At 37.5% G+C, this 27,089-nt stretch overlaps 1 protein-coding gene and 2 long non-coding RNA genes across 3 annotated transcripts; 1 reads left to right on the plus strand and 2 right to left on the minus strand.

Annotated features, from left to right (window-relative positions):
- Window positions 1-2,492: 2,492 nt before the first annotated feature.
- Window positions 2,493-6,478, minus strand: LOC131522202 (uncharacterized). Its single transcript, XR_009266468.1, has 3 exons — window positions 6,413-6,478; window positions 4,905-4,939; window positions 2,493-3,352 (listed from the first exon to the last, which is right to left on the minus strand). It is a non-coding gene; the product is annotated as an uncharacterized LOC131522202 (long non-coding RNA).
- Window positions 6,479-9,495: 3,017 nt separating this feature from the next.
- Window positions 9,496-12,213, plus strand: LOC131522163 (uncharacterized). The gene is made up of 9 exons (XM_058747463.1): window positions 9,496-10,133; window positions 10,208-10,326; window positions 10,415-10,528; window positions 10,623-10,688; window positions 10,764-10,852; window positions 10,935-11,040; window positions 11,129-11,234; window positions 11,320-11,390; window positions 11,502-12,213. Exons 1-9 carry the CDS (start codon window positions 9,566-9,568, stop codon window positions 11,601-11,603), a joined length of 1,341 nt encoding a protein of 446 aa, XP_058603446.1. The 5' UTR covers window positions 9,496-9,565; the 3' UTR covers window positions 11,604-12,213.
- An 11,535-nt stretch (window positions 12,214-23,748) lies between these two features.
- LOC131522063 (uncharacterized) lies at window positions 23,749-26,717 on the minus strand. The gene is made up of 3 exons (XR_009266435.1): window positions 26,330-26,717; window positions 25,371-25,551; window positions 23,749-24,516 (listed from the first exon to the last, which is right to left on the minus strand). It is a non-coding gene; the product is annotated as an uncharacterized LOC131522063 (long non-coding RNA).
- Window positions 26,718-27,089: the final 372 nt, after the last annotated feature.

The following is a 27,089-nucleotide window of genomic DNA, read 5'->3' on the forward strand; positions in this document are numbered from 1 at the left end:
TTCAGAACTGGGTAGGTTTAGGGTAGGGGTGGGGTCAGCTACTCCAGTGAAAGTATAACTGCATCAGAGTCACTCTTTTTACGTTGAACCAGTGAATCCGTGCATGGACCACGGCTGATGCCTTCTGTGAGCCCATCATGGAATTTTCGGCGATTCCGTGATGCCACCACAGATTCGGAGGTTAATTAAGTCCGTGAACATTACACGGAATTCTGTGAGATCAGGTTGTTAATATCATGAAGCTACGAAAATACATTTTGAATACATTTTGTGTGCAAAGAAAATAAAAATACCAACTTTATTCAACAATTGCTTCTCTTCCCTGTCAGTGTTTTACGGATTTATGACAGTACCATGCATATGTGTGATGCTGCTAATGCAGGAGCTGGTGTTCTGACATAAAACCCGGATGCACTGCACCTTGTTTGCAGGCAAGGTGTGTACACACAAGCATTGTGCATGTTGAATGTGCATCAAAGACTGACACGAACAGAAGAAATTGTTGAATAAAGTTATTATTTTTGTTTATGAGAATACCACAACATATACATGTGCATTCCTCTTTCTGGGCCTCAAACATGGTAGTTGCATTGCTGTCTGTGGGTCAGAGAGCTCTCAGACTTCAGCAAAAATATCTTAATTTGTGTTCCGAATATGAACGAAGGTCTTATGGGTTTGGAACGACATGAGGGTGGGTGAGTAATTAATGACAGCATTTCAATTTCTGGGTGAACTATCCCTTTAAGTATTTAGTAATTGAAATCCTCCTTGTAATCATAATATGCATGAAAATAAGTAAAAGTTGTTGGTGTTTTACTGCCTTTAGGCAACTTGCATCGTGTTTGACATAACTGAAAAAGACATTCTGCCTAATGTCTCTTTGGACCAAAGAAATGATGAGAAAATATTAGGGTGTACTATTCATTTAATCCCAAACAGGAAAACATTTAATGGGCCTAAAAAATCAGGCACAACAAAAACAGCACATTTCTTTCCAAATGTCCAAATGTCTCTCGGTATTGTTTCTAAAATAGCTTTATATATTGTCGTGGATTCATTACCAGTTTGTTAAACCACATGTTGGTTATGAGCCAGAGATTGTGCTAGCACAGATGCTAAATTGGTTTGCTTTGCTCATTTCCCCTTTAGCCAATTCCGCAAACAATAAGCAATTTAAAACTAATTACAATTTTCAAATTGTACTAGTAGTTATTTTCAATATTAGCCACCTCAGTAAGATTTTTTTTCCCCCACATTGTTAATTACGGGAGTGAGTGACAATTTGGCCATTTCCCTCGCAGCAGTCTCAAATGAAAGCAGCCGATGAAATTATATTTAGGAACAGTTATCAACCAAATCACAGCAAGAGGAATTAAGAGATAACCTCTACAAATATGAGCAATCTAGCCCTTAAAGATCCTTTCATCAGTTTTTAGACAAATCTATCACTCTGCCTTTTTGATATTTGATATTAGATGACATTTAAATGGCTGGCCATTGGATTACAGTTTTTATTTATTTATTTTTTTTATTGCTTTGGTGCAATTTTCACAAGCAATTGGTAAATTTTCAAAACTCTTAGTACTAATATCACAATAGATCATCAAAAGTGCACTTTTTTCAAACATTTCAGCATATTGTCAATTGTGTAAGTACAATACACATAATCACAATATCCTTTTCACTACACAAAATAAGTGTTTCATCTATATAAATGTTTCATTCACAGTAACTGCCTTTCATAAAGCTATTACTATCAAACTTTTCATTAGCATGACTTCTCATTCAGTTTAATACATGTCTATTATTTAATCTAACTCATCTTAATGGTTAATCAGTGAATCATTTGGAGTATCTATAGATATAGATTCAATAGATATTTAGTTTCTATAGAACATGATTTCAAATTAGGGATAACCAAATGCACTGAATTATTTTTACACTAAAAGTGATTTATCTAAGATGATAACCACTATTTTGTAAGGGTGTGTGTGGTTCAGGTAAACCCTATTTTATGCGGACGAAATGTCCCCACAAAGATGGCAATATCTGAAATCATTGTCCTTTTTTGGGTCCAATGAGAAAAAAAAAAAAAAAAAAATCATAAGGGTAGGTTTAGGAGTAGGGTTAGTGTAGGGGGAGATGGTATAAAACCCATTACTCCTATCCCAGATAGCAAAAATCATTTGGGCCAGATCTGGTCCAGACCCATCGGACATTCTGGCCCAGATCCGCATAACGGACTTGGGCCGGTGTCTTTTGGCACAACGGGCCAATACCGGCATGGATCCGTTTTTTCCGGATCTGGGCCAGAACTGGGCCAGCTCCAGACCAGATGCGGATTCCTTTATGGTGATTTGGCCCAAATGTGGGCAGGATCTGGTCCAGTACCATGCCGGATCTGGGCCAGCTCATTTTGTGTATTATATATTATATATATATATATATATATAGGCCTTCACACACACACACAAATAAGTTGTATACATATCTAGAATTCAAACACAATTTGTTTATTTGTACAGTGCTTTTCACAATACATATTCCAATGCAGCTTTACAGAAAATGCATTTAAAAAGAGTATTGCATTTAAAAGTTACAAATAAAAAGAGTAATGTCCATATGCCACAGTATTTGTACAGTTCCCAGATAATACAAATCATACAAGTAGATAATGACTATTTAAGTAGAAATGATAAATACCTTTAAAAGCAATGATTACAAGCATCTTACCCAGACAGCAAGGAGTGTCAGCCCAGATCCGGCCCACAACTGGCCCGCATGGATTTCACACGGGCCAGATGTGGGCTGGATCTGGGCCAGAACTATGTTGCTGTCTGGGTACATAATACATAATTAAATATCTTTCTTTTTCCCTTAAGGTATAATATCAAGGTCTTAGACAACAAAAAGTTTAAAGAACTGATTTAGATGTACAGACAATTACTGTCCTGAACACTATTAAAACAATATTCATATTAAAACAATTGAATTACTACACAAAACATCTTTTACTACACTACATCTTTTCTTTTGATAATTTTTGCATCAAAAGCAAAATTAAAGTTAATTTAAAACTACCCCAAGTAGTACAAGTCTCTACTTCTAGTGCTTAGTGTACATAATATTCACTAAGCTTAAAACAGTGCTACACAATGAGAATGAGAAGAATCTGAATAATTACCACAGTGAAATTTTATATCACAGGGAAAGGTCTTACAAATGTGTGTCACCGTTGTGTGCTTGAGTTGGTTCTAGTTGTTCGAGTCTTCTGCAATGCCGTTTTTGAGGTAAATGCGAGCCCTCCATCTGACTCCACAGCTTAAAGACAGTTCCCCCCTTTTCGTTGTCTCTAAAAAAAAAAAAAAGATTAAATATCTTTTTAATATTAAAATTAATATTAAATATATTATACACACACATACATACAGTACATATATACACAAACACACACATAAGGTTAGAAGTTTACATACACCTTGCAGAATCTGCAAAATGTTAATTATTTTACCAAAATAAGAGGGATAAGACATTTACATATTGTCCACAAGAGAAACAAAAATTTTGAATTTATAAAAATGACCCCATTGTTTACATCCACTTGATTCTTAATACTGTGTTGTTCCCTGAATGATCCACAGCTGTGTGTTTTTGTTTAGTGATAGTGGTTCATGAGTCCCCTGTTTGTTCTGAACAGTTAAACTGTCTGCTGTTCTTCAGAAAAATCCTTCAGCTCCCACAAATGCTGTGCTTTTCCAACATTTTTGTGTATTTGAACACTTTCCAGCAGTGACAGTGTGAAAAGATGGATCTCAAAATCATACAGAGGACAACTGAGGGACTCATATGCAACTATTACAGAAGGTTTAAACGCTCACTGATGCTCCAGAAGAAAAAAAATAATGTATTAAGGGGGTGAAAACTTTGAAGTTCATGGTAAATTGAACCATTGTGGGAAACATGTAACCCAGACAGCAACATAGTGTTGGCCCAGATCCGGCCCACATCTGGCCGCGTGAAATCCATGCATGCCAGATGTGGGCGGATCTGGGCCGACACTGCTTGCTGTCTGGGAAGTAGCTTCTGAAGGGCAGTACTAAATGAAAAAAATATTTAGACAAAATAAGAAAAATGTACACCTTCATTCTGTTTAAAAGTTTTCACCCCCTTAATGTATCGTGTTTCCTTCTGGAGCATCAGTAAGCATTTTTCACTTCCAGTTCTTTGCACATCATCAATGTTATCCATGGTTAGCATTTTTTAATTTTCCTGTAATCCAGTAATTTTGTCCTGCTTTGTGTGTAACAAAGATAATGTTCATTCTGCTTACTGCCCATAGGTGTAAAGTATAATAACTGATATAACAGAAGAAAAGCAAGGAGAACCTGTGCCACCTGTTTTATATATTAAAAAATACACAACTAATTGCATATTACACAGATATGTTATGAATGTATTTGTTTCATTTAGTATTACAAAGCAAGGAAGGCAATGTTTAAGCCTTACACATAAGAGTCACAGTTTATTAACATGCTCCACTGTGGAAATTAGTGCATGTGACATCAGTGTCATACACACTTCCTTTAATCACCGACTTGAGATGAAAAAGGGTTTGTACCCAAATGACACACAGACTATAGCATTGCTAGAGGACTATGACTGTTATAACAGGTATATTGTTCAGGATGCTGAGTGTGAAGTTATTTGAAGGAGCATTTCTCCAGAAAGCTGCAAGCCTCAATCGGCCCCAACAAACAGTATGTTTTGAACAGCACAAGTTGTAACATTATCAGGCACTCATTATTATCAATACTCAATTATAAATTGTGGCATTCAAATAGCTTGAATAACTCAAACTCCACTGAAAACTAAAAAAACAAACAAACAAAAAAAAATGGACTCACCTTACTATTCGACAGTCCCGGCTCTCAGGTGGAACCTGAAATTGAAACAGATCGTTATATAGTGTTGCTGGACAATTTCTCAGTTAATTTACCCAATTAACATGGAGCATACCGTTAACAGAAATAAAAGCATATTTTGGCAAAGATTTTATAAATAAAAACCATACCAAACAATATAATGTAATACATGTATATCTCCTCAGTGCCCCTCTGTTTCTATCATTCAGTGTGCTTGAAAGCGTTCTGCCTGCTTGTTCAAGGGGACCGGGCTCGTCAAAAGTTTGGACACATTACTGTTTTTAATGTTCTTGAAACAAGTCTCTTATGCTCATCAAGCCAGCATTTATTTGATCAAAAATACATTGTGAAGTATTAAAAATAATGAAATGAAATAAAATGTTTTTCTATTTTAATACACTTCAAAATATAATTTATTTCTGTGATCAAAGCTGAATTTTCAGCATCATTACTCATCTTCAGTGTCACATGATCCTTCAGAAATCATTATAATATACTAATTTGATACTCTGTTGTTATCGATGTTGGAAACAGTTGTGCTGCTTAATTTTTTGGGAATCTGTGATAGTTTTTTCAGGATTTATTGATGAATAAAAAGTTAAAAAGAAAAGAATTTATTTATTCAGCTTTGCCATCACAGAAATAAATTATATTTTAATTACAATTTTAAAAGTAATTATCAGTTAAAATGTTTTTTTATGAATATATTGTAAAACGTAATTTATTCCTGTGATCAAAGCTGTATTTTCAGCATCATTACTCGTCTTCAGTCTCACATGATCCTTCAGAAATCATTCTAATATTATTATTTGCTGCTCAAGAAACATTTCTGATTATTATCAGTTGAAAAACAGTTATGCTCCTTAATATATGCAGAAACCATGATATACAACCATTCACATGTTTGGTGTGTGTTATTTAATAGAAATGACTGTTTTTATTTAGCAAATAGGCATTAAATTGATAAAAGTAAAAAAATTTATAATGAAGCAAAAATATATATTTCAAATAAATGATGTTCTTTTGAACTGTCTATTCATCAAAGAATCATAAAAATGTTTCCAGAAAATGTTAAGCAGCAAAAAATTTTATTTTATTTTTATTTTTTTTTACATCTAATAATAATAATAATAAGAATCATTACTGATAACTGAGCACCAATATAAATCCAGCACTAAATCAGCATGTTAGAATGATTTCTGAACGATCGTGCACTGAAGACTGCTGCAGTAATGATGCTGAAAATTCACAGGAATAAATTACATTTTAAAATATATTCAAATGATATTTCACAATATTACTTTTTTAATTTTATTTTTGATCAAATAAATGCATGCAGCCTTGAGGGTTAGTACTTAAACATTAACACTGCTAGCCCACCATGACAGGCAGCAATCTTAAACATTAAATTTTAATGGAAGCAGTCAAAATTACTATAGTTTAAATTAAGTAATTAAGTTAAAATTAGTTAATTACGTATAATTACAGACCTCTGGACCGTTTTCTTCATGTTAGCAAGTCCTCTGATAACATAGGCCTAAGTGTTCGCCGGTGTTACGAGATTTTTGGTTTCTGAGATATTCGGTTTCCGTGGGCGGAGCATACATGAATATTAATGAGATATTACCAGACATGCGCGGCTGATTGTGAAACTGAGAATCTCAGTTCCGCTCTATCTCAGAATGTTTGAGGATTATTTCATAAAGTTAACCTTAACAGACCGATGTCTAAACTATGAAATTATGTCTAAACTAAATTTGTTTAACTTCTTATTGCACTTTTAAAAGTTTTTATTGGTATGATCGTTTTTCTTGTGCAGTCATCCATGACTAAATTACAATTACTTCATGTGGATACGTGGATATTTTTTTTCACAATCGATCAAAATGGGCAAGTATTGTTTTAATGTCATACTTACTTGCGAATGTCCGCTGAATGTCCAATGTAGTGTGGTTAGCAAAGTAACTGAATGCAGAAGTCCGAATGTGCCCATATAAAACCAACCTTACCCAAATGTTTAACTGTGTCAAAGAGTAGGCTATGAGGATCCCAAAGTTATGCAGGTTGGGACTATTCCACATTGTCCAACATTCACCATCTCTTGTTGTGTTTGTCATACACTGTAGAAAAATGCAATTAATGTTTGTAATTTTTTTTTGTTTGTTTGTTTTTTTCCATGTTACCAGATAAATTATAAGTGAAACCAACAATTCCACATCATCTGAATGATGTGAGCTAATCTTCAGTTACTTCTTATAGAAGGTTTAAAACTGGTCCCTTTGGCAATGACTGATATGATGTCTTTAAAAATATCAGTGGCCTAATAAATTTGTTGTAACCTACACTTGTGTTATTCTGTGTCATCTGTTCTTTGACCATGTGTTGCACTGTGTATACAAAAATTTTTCTAGATCATAAACTTTGTATGTGTCAATAAGGTGTCAATTATGGTCACTTTTAACTACTTAAAATCTTGAAAATGGGAATTTAAAACTGGGTCTGTTAAACATTTACCACATGCACTTATTGGATTGGATCATGACCTTTATTACCCTTTAGGGGATATTGGTATAAAGTGTGATCACTTTAATATCATTATTCAGCTCAGGGTTGCGTTTCCCAAAAGCATTGTAAGCTTAAGTACATCGTACACCCATTGAAACCAATGGAGCTACGATCAACTTAGGCTTACAGTGCTTTTGGGAAACGCAGCCCAGTTCAGTTCAAGTTTTGTCTTCTCATCTGATATTTTCTGTACACTTTGGTCATATTTTCTGATTACTACTTGTCTTTTTGCTGAGCAAGCAAAAGGGAACAAGGGCTGGAACACCAACCTCATCAGATAACAGATTTCCACACCCACTAGTTAATCAATTTGCTATTCTTAAATTATTAGGATGTGAAGTTTGTCAAAATCACATGATCACATAAATAACAATTTTGTTACCTCACTCTGAAATGCAAATAGGCTATTCATCATTAGAAGCCAAAAACAGTAGTGGACAATTATCTAATAAACTACTGTCAGAAGTGAAATCATCCAGTATCCAATGGGCTGAGGAGATCTATTAAATACCTTTTAGGATTGTCACAACAAATTGTATATAAGTACCCAATTCAATAGCTTTGTAAGGGTGAGGTTAGAGATGGATGCGACTGCTTACAAAGAACTTTTGATTTCAAAACTCTGGAAAATTACCAGAGGGCATTTCTAGGAATGCCAAAATAGTTTTCCGCAGGAAAGCTAAAAACTTCATAATACAAAGTGAGTATGCATATTTTACATCTCAATTAATTGGTGTTTATAGTGTAATGACCAACCTGCCTTTTTAGATGAAGTTTTACATTATGTAAGGCGGAAAGAGGGAGGTTCTCTGGCCAAAGTAATCCACACTAAAGAGAAGGCCAAAGAAATCTTTATGGAACTGCACAATAGTGCAATAGGGGCTCACTGTGGCATCCATAAAACCTTGGATGCTGTGAGCAAAGGTTTTATTGGCCAGGCATGTCTGTGGACATTAAAAAATGGGTGAGTGCAATATCATGTGTATGTACACTTCTACTTGTGTAGTAGCCTACAAATCAAGTGAAGTTTGAAGATACTTTTTCAGATAACACACTGTGCAGCTTGCCAGCAAAAACAACGTTCCCTAAAGAACCAAACTCAATATACCCCTATTGAGGTAAGTTATGTTTGTGTGATAACAGTTTGGTTTGTTGCAATGGACTTGAACATGTGAATGTTTTTCAGGTGGCAGATCCATGGGAGATTGTGGGTATGGACTTGGTGGGAAAGCTCACACCAACAAAAGATGGCTACCAGTACATTTGCGTTATGGTAGACTATTTTACCAAGTGGTGTGAGGCTTTCCCACTAAAGTCTAAAAGGGCAGAGGAGGTCACAGAGTGTGTAATTAAACTTTTCTATAAATTTGGTGCCCCTAAAAGGATACTAACAGATCAAGGCACTGAATTTGTAAACCAGGTTAGTTTTTTTTATTTTTTATTCTATTTTAGTTCTTATGATTTTCTTGAAAGTTCCTTTTTAAAAAAATATTAAATTCCTGCTCACTAAAAATAAAACTTCTGTCTGGTGTATGTACAGATCAATCTAGAGGTGTGTCAAACACTGGGCATCAGCAGGAGCTTATGTGCACCATACCATCCGCAAACGAATGGTCTGGTAGAGAGGCTTAATGGCACAATTCAGAGGTTAGATTTTGTTTTTTGTTTTCAGTTATAACACACTTGGAAATTGATTTACAGGACCCTAATGTTTCTCTTCTCGTTTTATTCTCCCTCTACAGAACTTTGAGCAAGCTGGTGGAAAGGAAGCCAAGCTTGTGGGCAGATTATTTGGAGGCCACGATGTTTGGCTTGCGAACCAAAAAACAGCTGACCACCAAATTTTCGCCATATTTTTTACTTTTTGGACGCGAGGCTAGGTATCCATGCGAGGTACCAGACAATTTGAGGTCAGTACATTATTTAACCTTGTTTGTTTTCTGCAATTACTTTGTAAATGTAATATGTTCAATTTTTATTCATAGATCAATGACAGTGTTGAGGAACTGATAGCAGAGGAGTGCATTTCAGAAAGTGTGAAACGACAGGACCGAATATACCAGGTTGTCAAGGACAATATGGCGCAGGTTCATGCTAAAGTTAAAAGAAAGCTACAAGGAAAGTCCAGGGTCCTGCAGGTTGGAGACAGAGTGTTGCGGCAAAACATAAGGAGTCAGCAACGAAAGGGAGGCAAGCTTGACCCGGATTATGTTGGCCCATACACGGTTCTAAATGTGGATGACAAAAGCATTGATCTCACTGATGACAATGGAAAAATCTATCCCAAAGTGAACCTTGACCACTTGGTGCACTTCAAAGAAGAACCGCCAGCAAAAATTCCCAAAGTCACACATGTCACAACATCCTTACCTGCCACTATGCCTTCAGTTCCTGTTCTAACGCCAGTCACTGTCAAGTGCCCACCTTTTCAAACCCATCTTGTATTCACCCATCCTGTTACTTTGCCAGTTACACAATTTACCCTGCATAATTTGCCCATCACACTACCTATTGTCACATCACGGTCTCATACCATTTCCCAGCCTGCCTCCTCCCTGCCTGCAGCCTCCTCCCTGCCTGGTGCCTCAAAGCCTGCTGCCTCCTCCCTGCCTGGTGCCTCAAAGCCTGCTGCATCCCAACTTACTTGTATGTAGCCTCCTTTTAATTTTCAAAATTAATTTAAATTAAAAATGAAGCATTGCCTCTTTGTGTTTGGTTAGTGTTAGAAGACATCTGGGCAGGTAAAATTGGAGGACGAATCTGGAGCAAAATAGGTCCATACAAACTCTTTTCTATGGATCTCGAGCGCCTCAGGCCAGGAGAGGAGCTTGAAAGTGAGGTTGGTTGCTTCCATTTGAGCATCATAATACTGACATTAACACAAAATGTGATAAAAATGTGGATCTTTACCTATTTTTCTGTTGCAGGTTATCAATGCATACCTTGCTTGTCTTGCAAAAAGATATACAGGGCATGCATTTGTCATTGATTCCTTTGAAATGACAAAAATGTGGAATGGCAAGGCCTGTTTAATGAAAAGGGTAAAACTGTATACAAATCGTGAGAAAATTAATACCATAAGTATATCATGTTCCTTGGTGTATTGATCTTGTATTCACTTGTATTCCCATATAGACGGATCTGAAAAAATATGGCTTGCTGCTGGGGTCTGTAAATGAAGCTCACCACTGGACACTCCTGGTTTGCTTCATTCCCTAACTTCTATCCAATTTTTTTTTTCCCTTGCACCTTGTAAACTTTTAAGTCTCTTTGTAGTTGATATATCCTCACCAAGGAAGGATTGTTTATATGAACTCCCTTGGTGAAGGCAGCAAGAAACTGGTTCACTGCTGTAAGGCTGTGAGGTGGGAGTAAATAAAAATGTGTGAACCTGACAAGGTGTTGGTGTTTTTTTTATTTTTAATTCTCTCTTTCTCTCTCTGAAAGGGATTTCATGGACCACAAGGGATTTCGGGGCACTACATGGAAATGTCTGAAATTACCACACAGTTTACAGACAGACGGCAATTCATGTGGAGTGTTTGTGTGCAAAGTATGTAGCTGTTATAAACTAAGCATTTTTCCCCCCCTTTTTTTGCCTTAATTTCATTGTTGTTGTTTTTTCTTCTCTATCCTTTAAGTTTGCAGAAGCCATTTTAACAGGGGGAAACCTGAATTTCCCATGTGGTCCTGACAACATTGCGGTCATGCGTAAGGACATTGGCCAGCGCCTCCTAAATGAATCGGGTAAATTCTTTAAATTGTATTTAATGATGCATGTCATGACTATGTACCTTGAAGGTTTTTTATTTTGTTTTGTTTTTCCCCATAGAAGACCTAAGTGACTTATGCTTGGCCTGTGGTAATGAATATCCTTATACAGAAGACAAATTGGACACTTGGGTATGTTTAGCTGAGGACGTGATTTAATTTCTGTATATAAAAGTTAATTTTTTTATTTTTTGTTTGGAAATTTAAGGTTCTATTCATCCATGATCTCAATCTCTTTCTCAGATTGAATGTGACAGCTGCAGTGGTTGGTATCACTGGGACTGCATGAGCAGGCCAAGTATAGAGGCAGTCTTCATTTGTCCAGGGTGCCAAGGACCTCTCTAGTGCATAATGTGCATTCCTTTTCTGTCCCCCCCCAGCTTTGTCCAAGATTTTACTGTAAATAATAATAAAAAAAAATCGACACCACCAAACTGCTTGTTGAATTGATTTCACAAAAGGCTGATTTTCTTTTTCTCCTTTACAGCAGATGTACCAAAAATCTATTTTTTTTAAACTTTCGATTTCAATACTTTTTCTAGACTAACTACTGCAACATCTTTGCACAATAATTTGGTTTATTCAAATGCTTTTCATTCAACACAACAGTGAAAGGCGTGATAAAAGAACAGAAATCTATTTCAATCTTGTGTGCTGTCTGGCTAATTATTAGTCTAAGATTATTAAAAAAAAATTGTGGTTTGATCAAGTTAACAAAACTTTAAAAAAAACAACAATCACATCAGGATAGTTTACAAACAAACGTATTCATTCAGATACATTTCTACAAGTTTATGTTAGATGTTACAGGCAGTGATGTATTCAATAACAGACAATAACCAATAAAGTCCCAGTTTAAAGCATCGCAAGGCAGAAAGCTACCGCAACGAAATGAAATCAATATAGACGCATTCTAGATGAGGGTTGCTTATCCACATGAAGTAATTGTAATTTAGTCATGGATGACTGCACAAGAAAAACGATCATACCAATAAAAACTTTTAAAAGTGCAATAAGAAGTTAAACAAATTTAGTTTAGACATAATTTCATAGTTTAGACATCGGTCTGTTAAGGTTAACTTTATGAAATAATCCTCAAACATTCTGAGATAGAGCGGAACTGAGATTCTCAGTTTCACAATCAGCCGCGCATGTCTGGTAATATCTCATTAATATTCATGTATGCTCCGCCCACGGAAACCGAATATCTCAGAAACCAAAAATCTCGTAACACCGGTCCAACACCGATCTAAGGAGCAATAAGAACACCAAACCTTTAAGTTATCGTGTACACAACATAATAAGAAATTAATTTGTTAGTAGAACAGTGTGATAACACGGTGTGACATACCTTAGTGAAGTTTTAACAGCGTGCAGTCAGTCTGCCTAGATCGTCTTGATGTCTTCTTCTTCTATTAAGGTTTATTGGCGGTTGGCAAACAACTTTTTGGTGCATTACCGCCACCATCTGGTATGAGTGTGGACCAGAATGTTGTGTGTAAGCATTGTTTAAAAAAAACTATATCCTTCCACTTAAATTGGTTTCTCTAAGATATTGAAACAGTATATTACAACACATTTTTTTTACTCTTTCCGCAAAATGCTAATCAAGCCAGCATTTATTTGATCAAAAATACAGAAAAAAAATGTAATATTTAGAAGTATTACAATTTAAAATAATGGTTTTCTATTTTAATTTACTTCAAAATACAATTTATTGCTTTGATCTAAGCAAATATCTTTGACGTCTTCTGTTCTGAACACGCGCTCGTTTCGGACGCGGCCCGGATCTGCTCTGCGACAGTAGTTCCCGCCACTGAAACCGGACCCGGGCTGGATCCGTGTTACAGCACTGAAACGGATGTGACTATAATACGGATTTGCCGGTTTGAAAACGGATCCGGCACAGAGTCAACTGCTGTCTGGGATGGAATGTCACCATAATGATAGGAAAACCTGTGTGTGTGTGTGTGTGTACCTACTTACTGTAACCATATATTGGGGACAAATTGGTACCCAGAAGTAAGCAAAACTTGACAAAATCACCTAAAACCTTCCTTTTTGTAAAACCGTGTGTTTTGCTATTTGTGAACATACAGCCGGACGCAAGGGAGAGGAACTGATTAGAGATTGATCAGAGATGTATCAGAAGAGGGGAGACAGATAGCATCAAATACAGCATTTTACATTACATTATGCCATGTGATGCTGCATATCGAAGCATTACCATGTTACACTAAAGACTGCACATTACTATAACTCACCCTTCTTCTGAAAAATTCAGCTAGAATATAGATTCAGCCAAATGGCACAGTGAGGACATTTACTGCATTGATAGTGAACTCTGTTCTAGCACAAAACCATTATCTCATACCTTCATCACACCTTTTGATAACACTGTATAAACACTTTTAAAAACATTATTGATTTTATGTGAGATATGCAAGTTAGGTAATGTATGTGTATTTTCTAATATGACAGTTATTGCCTATATTACTGTAATTATTTCAGCAACAAAGGTGATTTGAAACATGAATCTTGCATTGTTTGCATTTGAATGAACTGACTGTTAAAAGTACTAAGTTGAAAGAAGATCTTACTGTTGTGTGTTGGTGATTAAACCAGATGTTCTCAATACATACCACAATGATCTTGAGTTCTGAAACAATGATTATGTGGAATGAAAATATGCGCAACTACAATGAAATCGTGAGATCAGGTTTTGAAAGAATGACTAGTGGTGTTACAAGTGTGATCAGTGAAAATTTTTGTACTAAGAGTTTTGTAAATGTACACCTTACTTGTGAAAATAGTACCAAACCAATTAAAAAAAAAAAAAAAAAAAAACAAGCAAATGGTATCCAACCATATTTCTTGTTATTTGCTGGAAAAAATGTCATCCAACACTGTATTCTTACAAATTAATCTCTCATTTTTTGGCAAATTATATATTTTTTATAGTTATATTTTGGGGGTTTTATGTAATTACTGGAAAATATATAGAATTATTGATTCACAAGACTTAAAGGCAATGCAGAACACATTTTGATAACTTTTTGTGGAACGAATGAATGGATGAAAATATACAAAAAAAAAAAAAAAAAAAGAAATAAATACATAGAACAAAAAAAAAAAAAAGTTTTAAGCAACTTGAAGATGGGTAGTTGATTTTCAGCTTAAATTAACAAATTGCTTAATTGAATTGACCAAATTTAGACATGACTATATGAATGACATTTATGATATTGGATAACATTTATTTATTTTGATTACATTCAAGGAATATTTTATCAGTCCATGCTTTCCCAATGAATTAAACCCAGTGCCGGCCCGTAGGGTTGTGGGGCCCTATGCAAGATAATGAAAATAGGCCCCACTAGTGTAAACATTGTCATAGCAATTTAAACATAAGACAAGTTTGTCTGTGATCGTGGGCATCATTGCATTTATAAAATAAATACTAATACTACAGCAATAAATATTATGTATAGCAGTCAGAACATCCTTTTTTTTTTTCGGCTCAATAAAGATACCGTTTGGATTCCATTTCTACTATAATCTCTATATCATTCTTTCATTTCAATTCCAAAATCTGAACAGTACCTAGAAAAGTTTTCAGATTATAAAGAACACTAAGTTTGCTGTGCCTGTTTGTAGATCTGTGTAACATAAGTCGGACGCAGAGGTGAGTGATAGTACGTGATGTTTATTGAACAGGTGCGTAGAAGAGAACTGAATGGAGTGCTGAAGAGAGGTGGTGATGATAGTAACTATCTTGACGTCCACAGGTTTGCAGGGAAGACGAGACGAGAGGATCCACTGGATGCACACGGAACTGGGAGGCAGACGATCTGGGAGGAGAGGAGGACACAAGGAGCAGAAACGGGAGGTAAGGTATTTTAGGTAAGTATCTTTGAAAGGCGTATACTCAACGAGCGGGTCTTGGAGGTAGAGTCCATATAGTGTTTACGAGATCGGACACTGGGTGAACTGTGGTGTGTGCTTTTATGTTGGAGTTGATGACGGTGGTGATGAGGTGCAGGTGAGCGTGATCAGAACTCAGGTGATGTGGATCGTTGTGATTGGTGGAGGGAAGGGCCTGACCGATCCGTGACAATCTGCACAATTTGGCCAAAACATACTGTATCAACTACTAATAATTCTGATTATAGTTATAACTAACTAAAACTTTAAACAAAGTAATAATTATTGATAATGATTATTATTAATATATATTACAGAACACTGCAGCATGACCTGTTAACACGCAGGAGGCCTATACTTGTTTAGAAAGGTCTAAGGATTTATTATAAATGATTATGATTCAGTAATTTCTTAATTTTTGTCTGGAAATTTTATGCATCCACTGAGAGAGAGAGATAGAGAGAGAAACTCCTCTACACTGGAGAAAAACGTAGAAGTATTATTTTATTATTTTTACCCAAAATAAAGTGTAGTGCGTAGTTGTAGCTGTTTCATTCATACTTGTAGCCAGAGGGTGCCCTCGTGCAGTAAAACCATAAGCGAAAAAATTATAAAATGAAATACCCACAAAAATAACATTGGAGGAAATCCCTAATATGGACAAAGGCATATGCTATTGCTGCAGTAGCTGAATAAAACGCAGTTAGGACGTTTTAACTGATGAAGAATGAAAACAATAAACATACGATTGTGTATTTCTGTTCTGCAAGCCATCTTGGGTATTTTTTGATATGCATAATGTATATTTGCTAATCGGCATAGCCTTTATCACTGTATAGAATATTATAAAATGATTTTGCCTCATTATGTGATATGAAACCACGTCAGATCATAAAAGAACATTATTTCAAACACACAACTTTTTTTATGAAATTAATTTGTAGCAAAAATGTAATTAAATGTTTTTAAACGCACTGTACAACCCTGGTGCGTCATCTGTATGCGTGTTCGACTTAAAGGGGTGCTGCAAATCAATCGGTGTTCAACATCAAAGTACTGCAATAGGATAGGAAAGCATGCAGAGCTGTCCATTAGTATATAGCTCTCGCGGTACTTCGATGTCAAACACCGATCTGTCTGCACAGCGCCGCTTCAAGTTGAACACACCTTGAAATTGAATTGACAACCTCGCAGCTGCAGGGCCCTCGCCTGTACCGCCTGTTGAATTGGCCCGCACTGATTAAACCCATGACATCACCGTTGCTATAACCATTCTCGCCTGCAACAGTTATAGTATTTATGAAAGATGAAGTTAAAATAAACAACGTATTTTTAAGACAAACATTTTAAAATTATATAGGACTTTCTCATCTTTACTTAAAAAGAGTCCTCATCTCTGTGCTAGCGTTGTGTCCTTGAGAAAGGATCTGTTTCTCCTTCATGTACCTTTTTTCTCTTTCTTTGTCACTCAATCCCCTCCAATCACAGTGGGCAGATTTTCTAATATCCATTACTTCTATATCGAGGTCAGTGCAATCCCACTGGGTCTGCCAAAGAATTTGCAGGTGCCGATAAGAGCCTCACTCCAGACACTGTAATAAGTTAACAAATCCGACTATGACCCAGAATCCCCTGCACTGCTATTCCACACCTATTTCCATAAGCCATTACAACACACCTGGTGTCATATGAGGAAACAGGAGAGCACACAAAACATGTTAAGCCATAGATGTCAAAGAGCTGGATCCTGGATTAGTGATAGACTACATTTAAAGTAGCATTGATAGTGCTGCGCTGAGGATTGAGGTAAAGCTAACCTGCTGTTATCTGATGTCATCGCTGTGACGAAAAACAATTTAGACTTGATTGAGCCACTCTCTGCCTATCAAAGAATCAAACTTTTTAGCAAACTCCTTGTGTTTCTTTGTTGCATAAATAAATGTATTTTTTTCTTTGTCTTTTTTTTTCTTTTTCTTTTTTTTTATTACACTTAAAAGGTTGGAATAAGTAGGATTTTTGATGTTTTTGGAATTAGTCTCTTATGCTCATAAATATCAGAGAGAGAAAAAAATCAGTAAAACAGTAATATTGTGAAATATTTTGCATTTAAATATAGTTAAATGTAATTTATTACTTTGATGGCACAGCTGATTTGCAAATTTACAACATTTCTTATTATTATAATTGTTGAAAATTGAAATTGATTTGAAATTGATATTTTTTGTTTTTTTTTTGTCATGTTCATATTTTTTTGTGGAAACAATGATACCATGTTTTATGTATGTATGTATGTATGTATGTATGTATGTATCTATCTATCTATCTATCTATCCATCCATCCATCCATTAATTCGTTCCTTGGTAAACATAAGATACTTATTTTAATACATCAAGAAATATTAATTATTCCAAACTTTTGACCAATAGTGTTTATAAATCATTTAGAATCAATCTAGAACAGATCTAGAAATTTTTGGTGACAGCGTCCTTTCTCTGTAACTACATTTAAAGCTTTTTCCCAAAAGTATCGTTAGCTAACTATGGTGGTACGTTCTATTGAACTCTTTTGGTAAGGACATATTTTATGACTTTTGGGAAACACACCCCTGGCTGATAGATCATGATGGTGGCTGTTTGAAGACGTTTGTCATAGTTTTCAGAATTACGGTAATGTAAATCCAGACAATCCATCCACTGAGCTTCTTAGAGATCAGTTAAAACCACAGACTGTGAGACCACAAAAGGTAGTTTAGCAGCAGCATATAAATGCTGGAAAAATAAGCTTCGATTAGCAGTTTACAAGATTTATTAGACCAGAAGTGTATAAATCAAGCTGCTTTGCACAGAACAAAGCTGCTTTGCTTTAGAACAAAGCATAACGATATGCATTGCAATACATGTGATGCTAATAATGCTAAAATGCTAATTTCATCACTCATGCAAGAAGCTTTGTTTTTTTCATTTATTCAGCCAAAAATACATTAATATTGTGAAATATTATTACCATTTAAAATAGCTGTTTTCTGATACAGTACATTTTTGATAACATCTGATAAATTACATTTTACTGATTACATAAAATGTAATTTATTCCTGTGATCAAAGCTGTGATCATCATTACTCTAGTTTTCTGTCACACGATCCTTCAGATATCATTCTAAAGTGTGGTCATATCAGCAACATTTTAGCTTGAAATTTATCAAGCTAAAAATGTGAAAGATAGTGTTGTATGATGATAATGATCATGGCCGTCGCTAGGAATTCTGGGCCCTGTGCACTGAATTTGCTATAGGGCTCCCTCAAAATCACATTTTATGAATTGTATATATATATAATGTATTAGCTTTTTTTTAATATTTCTAATTCAAACAATCAAATAAGAACAAGCAGAATAACAAGTAACCAATCAAAATAAATCATTCATTTGTACTACAGAGGTGGCACAGAAGAACACAAAGTGTCATACAGGCAAGATATGTTTACAGAAGTTTAATTACAGAAGTTTAATGAGGCATAGAGGTGACATAGATGTTTTAAATTCATAATCTTATGAAATTAATATTTTAAATATAACATTTTGAAAAACAGAAATATTGATTGATTGATTGATTGATTTAATTTATTTAAATGAAAGGATACTTTAAAATGAAACTAAAACTGCCAGTAGGTGGCGGCAAGTCACTGAGTTTATCACTGAATCATTCATTCAATCGATTCTTTTGAACGGCTGATTCATTCAGGAGCTTGTAAGTTTGGAATGGGTAGTTGAATCATTTAATAAGATTTGTTTAAAAACGCGTTCATTCATAAACAAAACATTGCTGTGTTTACTTGGAGATGCGTTATATAGCGGCTCAGCTGTGACTTTGAAGCTTTTTTCGTTGATGAAATAGAGCAAAATCAGGCAATATTGTTATAGTCAGACAAGGTAAAACTTAAAAACTTACCTTTCATCGCAATCACAAAGTTCCACTGCACAATGAATGTTTTATTTCCATCGTATCTTTGTTATAATGAGAGGATTCAAGTTTGCATAACTCAGGTGTTTTGAGCAGTCAGTGGATTCTGATTAATATTACAATCAATAGATATGTCTGCAATACATTACCCAACGCTGCAAAAACATATTGTAAAAACTTTTGAATCTCTCTTGGGTGCAAAATATGCTGATTGGGTCAGTTGCACTGGTGCCTCTAAATATCTATCTATCCATCTATATATATATATATATATATATATATATATATATTGTGACACGTGTCCCGAGCCTTCATCAGCGTCGCCCTGGCAACAAAGAAAGGACACCTGCACCCTGCATTACCGGCAGACCGGCCACACCTGAGACTCATCAACCACCGCCCTTTAAAAGCCGCAGTACACGCACGTCAGGGTGAGTTCTCACAGGAAGCCTCCGTCACTAATGTTGTTCTATCTCCTTTCCGTCCAGAAAGCAGCGTGTGTTCGGTCTGCCCGAGCACCAGTGCACGACACCGACCCACATCTTCTAGGACACAAGAGGAGTGAATTGGAGCACTTCACTAATAAAATCCACCCTCCGGGGTTCTCTTGACTCACTAAGTCTTCTTGTCGTGTGTGATTCTTCACCCCCGCCACACTGGTGGAGAATGCGGGCAGGAGTGTAAAGGATCGCCGACAAGCTACCCCTTCAGCACGTGGACTAAATTTGTGTTTTTTTTTTTGTATAGGCGGCCGCTCCTCCCCACTCCGACATGGAAGAGCTGTTAAAACACCTAACGGAGGTGAGCATCCGCCAGCAACAGATCATGGAGCATGTGGCCTCCCGACAAGGCGAGACAGAGAGGGAACTCGCCGAGCTCCGTTTCACCGCTGCCCAGAGAGTCCCACTTCCAGACCCCCGCGTTTGGGCTACACAATTACTCCCCAAAATGACCACCCACGATGACGTCGAGCACTACCTGCATATGTTTGAAGCCATCGCGCTCTGGGAGGATTGGCCGCAGGAAGACTGGGCACGGATTATCGCCCCCCTTCTAACTGGGGAGGCACAATGCGCCTACTTCGCGTTGCCCCCTGAGAAAAGCGAGCCATACGAGGAGCTACGGAAGGAGATCCTGGCCCGAGTTGGCCTCTCCCCCATCTGTGCCGCCCAACTGTTCCAGGACTGGGAATATAAGGCCCGAACTCGCACGCTTGACACGACATTGGCTACTCGTCGGGAGCCCCACCGCCAGTCAGGTCGCCGAACGAGTCGTCGTGGACAAGCTTCTCCGGGCCCTCCCTCGCTCCCTCAGGCAAGCGGCCGGAATGCGAAACCCACTAACCATCGGGGAAGTTGTGGAGGCCATCGAGCTGGCAGATGCCACCCTACACCGAGAGGCTGGGGAGCGAGTGCCGCCTTTTCCCCGGAGGGTGGTCCAGGAGCGACGCACGCCGGAGGGCACCCCGCGACCGGTAAACAGGCCAGCGGTTCCCGGCCCCCAGGATGAGCCCATGCCTACAGAACCACCCCGCTCTCCAAATCGGGCTTGGCTGGCAGGCTGTGCACTCCATCGCGCACCACCCCACGCCGCCCCACAAATGGAGGTAAAGATAAACGGGAGGCCTTTTCCCGCTCTCCTCGACTCTGGCAGCGCCGTCAGCCTCATACAACCGGCCGTCCTTCCCCCACGAGCCGAGTCAAAGGCCCTCCTGTCCATCACCTGCGTGCATGGGGACACGCGACAGGTGCCCGCGCAGCGGATAAACATCGCGGCAGCCCAGGGAACCTGGCCGGTAGAAGTTGGGATCGTGAAAGACCTGCCCGTCCCCGTCCTCCTCGGGAGAGACTGGCCCGGCTTCGACCGCCTCCTCGCTGCCGCCAGCCAGCCTGTCAGCCTGGCCGGGAACCGCCGTCGACGAAAACCCAGGCGAAATCTCCGCCGACGCCCCGTGTTGCTGGCATCCGACAGCACCAGAGATGGTGAATCCCCCTCCCAAAATTCTAACCTATATTTTGATGTGTTCCAAAAGATATCGGGAGGGGGCGCGTTCGCAAAAGAGCAACACGGGGAGACGACTGCCTCAAGCACTGCTGGACACAAGTGCGGGTGATCGAGGGGAAAGAGATCCTGCCAGCGCTCCATCCGGTCACCCACTTCGTCATCCAGAATGGCTTGCTTTACTGTGTCGCCCAGCGGAGGGGGGAGGAAAAAACGCTGTTAGTAGTCCCACGAAACAAGACCGAGATCGTGATGGAACTGGCCCACGCTCACCCGATGGCCGGCCATCTCGGAGTTCACAACACCACCCAGCACATCCGAGACCGTTTCCACTGGCCTGGCCTGGAGGCTGATGTGAAACGTTTCTGTCAGGCGTGCCCGACCTGCTAACGGACCTCACCAAAGACCCCTTCCCCCAGCCCGCTGATTCTGCTGCCAATCATCGAGGTGCCCTTCGAGCGCATCGGAATGGACCTGATAGGGCCGCTGCCGAAGTCCGCCCGAGGCCATGAACACATCCTGGTGATAGTCGACTATGCCACCCCGGTACCCGGAAGCGATCCCTCTCCGTAAGGCCACATCCAAGGCCGTCGCCCAGGAGCTGTTCCTCCTCAGTAGCCGAGTCGGCATCCCAGCGGAGATACTGACTGACCAGGGCACGCCGTTCATGTCCCGGCTAATGGCTGACCTCTGTCGCCTCCTACGGGTCAAACAGCTCCGAACCACCGTCTACCATCCGCAAACGGATGGATTGGTTGAACGATTCAACCCTGAAACAAATGCTCCGCCACGTGGCTGCCGAAGACAAGCGTGACTGGGACCGGATGCTACCCTATGTGCTTTTCGGGATCCGGGAGGTACCTGAGGCCTCCACCGGCTTTACACCCTTCGAACTGTTGTTCGGCCGCCAACCTCGAGGACTCCTGGACATAGCGAGAGAGGCGTGGGAGCAGCAACCGGCAGCCCATTGCACCACGATTGAGCACATACACATACAAAATGTTGTTTTTTTTTTTTTTTTTTCATATTCGCACCACGTAGTAGTTTTCAGTCACAAATGCGACTGAAATGGTCGCATTGTAGTACCCTGGGGGAATGAGTTGCGAACGCAAAATAACATTCGGGGGGTTGGGAGCAGATTGCGGGCCCCCCCCTATGCACTCTGTCACCCTTCCCCCCCCCACTAGCGATGCTCCTGATGATGATGATAACTCATTTTTGGGGAAAAGATATATCTTTGGACTGAAGTAATTCCATCAAATGCTTATAATAATAATAATAATAATAATAAGTAGAGGCTAAGGCCTATTTGATAGCTAATTATGTATGGCTATTACTGAGCAGTTGTTTTATAGTTATTTTACATCAACCTGGGACCGGATTAACGAAAATCATCTTAAGAAATAAGTTAAGAAATTGCTTAAGATAAATTCCACGAAGTTCGTAAGAATGTTCGTAAGTGCAATTCTTGAAAAATTCTCAATAAGTTCTCAAATATATTCTTAAGAACATTTTAATTTTTTTCTTAAGAAGGAAATGACAGTCTATATCTGAGTGAAAACATGATGCACTGATAAACTCACTGCGCTTCCTGCAGATTACCATAATAATCATAATAAGCACACACACACTTTTTGTCGCTACTTTGACTGGCGCTCAGCTTCACGTTTTTAATGCGGCGTGTTTTTGAACAGCCTGTCTGTCTCAAGCTGCAGCGATCTGTTTCATTCGTTTTTGTGCTGTGCTTTTGTGCTCTCATCCGAGTGAACGCTTCCAGTTTGTGTGTCCGCGCTGCTACAGCAAACGCGTCCTGTGTATCGGCGCATTCATATGCGCTGCATATTGCCAAAGATTATATTGTATTCATAGGCTAAAATAAAAGCGTCCAATTAAAGCTTCCTATCTGACTCGTTTTTATAGAGTTGCTACTGAGTTTTGAAGTCAGAAAAAAGTAGCGTCACACATAGCCTAATCATGACCGATCATTGTTTACATTATCATTCATCGCTGTCACTTCAGAAAACTAGTGCACATCCCAATTAATAGTCCTACTATGTACACTGTTAAAAATTGTCCTGTTAAAAAACAGTAAATAACTGGCAGCTTGGTTGCCAGCAAGGAACTGTAAAATTAACAGTATCTTACTGTTGGGTAAAATTACAGTTGGTTACTGTTTATTAAAAAACAGTAAATAACTGGCAGCTTGGTTGCCAGCAAGGAACTGTAAAATTAACTGTGTCTTACTGTTGGTGAAATTTACAGTTGACTACTGTTTTCGCAAATACTTTTTTTGCTCTTCTTCACAACTAAACAAACAATGTGTAAACTACAATACAAATATACTATGCCATTGTGTACGCTATTGAATAATGGCCTGCTAGTAAAAAGGACAACATTTTCTTCTTTTTAATATATATTTGTACCCTTTGAAATAGTGACTTGAAATGTAACACAAGTAAAGCAGCTTTAAAGTGTTGATTCAAAACTTGTTTTGCTTTATTAAAAAAAAAAAAAAAAACTTTCTTAGAAAAACATTAAAGACAATAATTGAAATTTAAGGGAAGAAGTGGTCATAACAGAAATAAACGCATATTCAACATATTCCCCAAATCAGATTCTGACTTACAGAACATTGGTACAAAATGAAAACAAATTGTAAAATAAAGCCCAAAGCTTATTACATTTATGACAATAAATGTACATTTCAGCTGTATAAATGATAAATAAATTGCTTTAACTCTTTAACAATTAATTCTAATAGGTCATGCAGGCTGTCCAAAAAAATAACTCTGGACACAAAGATTAAGTGAAAAACTTAGAGAACACCTGAGTAAATGTTTTTGAGTGAATAGAAATTAATGAATACCTGAAAAATAGAGATCAAGAGACTGTGTGTGTGGGTGTGTGCGCACGCACATTTTTGTGACAAATGAGGACATAAATGTGTGTAATGACAGGTATTACAAGGAGCAGGTGACTTTTCAGGACATTACCCCATGTCCCCACTTTTCAAAAGGCTTATAAATCACACAAAATGGAGTGTATTGAAAATCTGAAATAGCACAAAGTTCGCTGTAAAGGGTAGGTTTAGGTGTAGGGCAATAGCACATACAGTTTTTACAGTATAAAAACCATTACACTTATGGGATGTCCCCACTTTTCACAAAAACAAACGTGTGTGTGTGATGTGAGTGTGTGTGTGGTCTGTGGTGTGTAATACTTGTATAAAGTCCAACTCAAAATCCATAAATTTTTTTAAGTAGACTGCAGACACGAGGGTTCACGGTTTTCTTTTTCTGGGTGACCTTCCCCATCAGCTTTGATATGACTCCTCCAGCCCTGGTCCCTTTTCCGGATTTATCTCGATGAACCACCTGAAAAACAAATGTGTGTTTAGAATTAGTGTGGAGGGGAAAAAAAGATGGTAACACTTTATCTTAGGGTCTCTTAACTAGTTGCTTATTAGCTAGCATATTACTAGACTATTAGCCATTTATTAGCACTAATTAAGCACATAGTAATGCCTTATTCTGCATGACCTTATTCTACATCCCTAATCCTACCCAATACCTAAACTTAACAACTACCTTACTAACTGTTAATAAGCAGCAAATTAGGAATTTATTGAGGGAAAAGTCGTAGTTAATGGTGAATAAGTGTTCCCTATTCTAAAGTGTTGCCAAAAAGGGTACTCACGGATAACATATAAATATTAAAAGTATATAAAATTCTATTCTTTTATCAAGAACACTTCACTTTACTTTGTCAGGAAAGGAAAGCTTTCTTAAGAAGCTCCAACACTCAGATCTTTTGGACTGAATGATGTGTTTCAGTCTAGATTAAAGATATCTCTTTGTTCAAGCATTGACATAACACATCTTATACCCTACTATTTTAGCCATGTCTGACAGAACTGTAACATATGCACATGATCATCATTTTAATGATGAAGGATGGGTCCTAGATGAATCTGCTTCCTTTCAAGGTTTCCACCAACACCTCACCACCGATAGACATTTTATTTCCTTGACATTCACCTACTGCTCACTGGGGCTCAAATATTTGACAGGAAATTTCTCTATTTGATGCTATTCCCTGTTTATTAGGGCCAAATGTTTCAATGAAACATACATTTTCTGTATAGCTGCTTTAAAAATATATGTATTGTAAAAAGTGATATAGAAATAAAATGTGAAGTGAATTGAATGTATGCATCCAAGTATCTAACCTTTGAATAAATTCCAACGTGCATGCGTCTTCAGCTTGGTATTGAAGATTGAAATTGTTGTAAGTAGAAAAATCAGCTGCAAGCCCAGACAGAAAAGCCGGCTGGATGCCCTCACAAATGATGTGCTCCTCAAGGCTGATCATCCAGTGCTGGATTCTTCTTCCTGGTGTTTCACCTGAACCTTTAAAAAGAAAAACACATTTAATGTTTTAATTTAATTCACATTTAATTTCAGCATTGACATAACATTAATTTGACATTGCCAGATTACAATTGAATGCAAAGAAAACTAAAATCATTGTAAACAGTCACAGAGTTCAGCACTTCTAACATAAGAAAAGCATTTCAACATGGACTGGTCTGGACAGACCTTTAAGTCAAAATGTGTATACTGTAAATTGTGTATTGTAAAATGTATTTTCATTTATATTCAGACAACAAAGAAAGCCCATCCACTGAAAGTCCACACAAGTGCATGGTAAATAAAAACTCAATTTCAAACATGCTAGCTTTACACATGAAAACATTGGTTCTCATACTTAGCTTTCGTGTTTACATTTTTAAGTGCTCCAAGCATATGATTTCCGATTCAGAAATCCAGCTAATAAGTATTCTATCACTTTAAATACAAAACCAACATGGATTGATGCAAAAACATAACCAACATAAAAACAATATAAGCACAACAGTAAAAATCCCCCTTAGAATAAGCATGTCATACAAGAACATGCTTACCCAAATTTGCAAACACACCGAAATTTTGAGTTTGTTCGTTTGTTTTTTTCAAACAGTGGAGGTTTAACGCGTTAGCAAATTCTGCAAACTGATAGCCTATTAGCCTATTAGCAAACAACACCGGCCATTTCAGCATGTTACAGAGCCATCGATGTGATTTCAATCCAACAGTGTTTGAAAACTTAACTTTGCATAGGAATTATCTCATAACGAATGAAACTCACCCTGTAATTGGGAATAATATAATCCGAGTCACAGAGTCAGAAATCCAGTTGCACTCGATGATGTCGCATTTGGCGCGTTTATCACTGAAAAGAGCAAATAAAAGATAGTGTCACTTCCGATATCCACTATACAGATTAGTTGCAGTAGCAAATGTAATGTATTTTGTCTATGAAATCGCGCAAAGCAAAGGGGAACTTGCCTGTTAACAAGACGGATGAAAGTCCCGGCGTGCTCACTGCAGTTTACAAAAATACTGGATAGTAATGTTTTATTTCCTTCGAGTTATAAATACAGTAGAATGCCGTTATATTGTGTCTACGTCATTTCACAAAAACGAAAAAAACAGTAATGTACTGCTTTTGAACATAACAGGATTATACTGTTGAAATTCTGCCATAAATTAACAGCAATTTTTAACAGTGTATTATATGTAGCTAATGTTGTTGTAATGCTTAAATATAATAATTCATTTGAAATAACACAATAAATGTATTAAATAATTAATGATTATTGGGGCTGTCCTAAATTTAAGAAGTTATTTATGATGATTTTTAAGAAGATTCTTTTCAAGAATTTGAATTCTTCTTAGGTTTTGTCTTAAGAACAATCTTATGAAAAAAAGATAAGAAAAAAGTTAAGAATATTTTGTATTGCCAAAAATTCTTTTTAAATATTCTTAAGTTAAAAAATAATAAGAAAATGGCAGTTAAGAAGAAATTTCTTCTTAAGATTTTTTTTTGTGAATCCGGCCCCAGAATT

Source organism: Onychostoma macrolepis, chromosome 16 (assembly GCF_012432095.1).
Source record: "Onychostoma macrolepis isolate SWU-2019 chromosome 16, ASM1243209v1, whole genome shotgun sequence".
Taxonomy (NCBI): domain Eukaryota; kingdom Metazoa; phylum Chordata; class Actinopteri; order Cypriniformes; family Cyprinidae; genus Onychostoma; species Onychostoma macrolepis.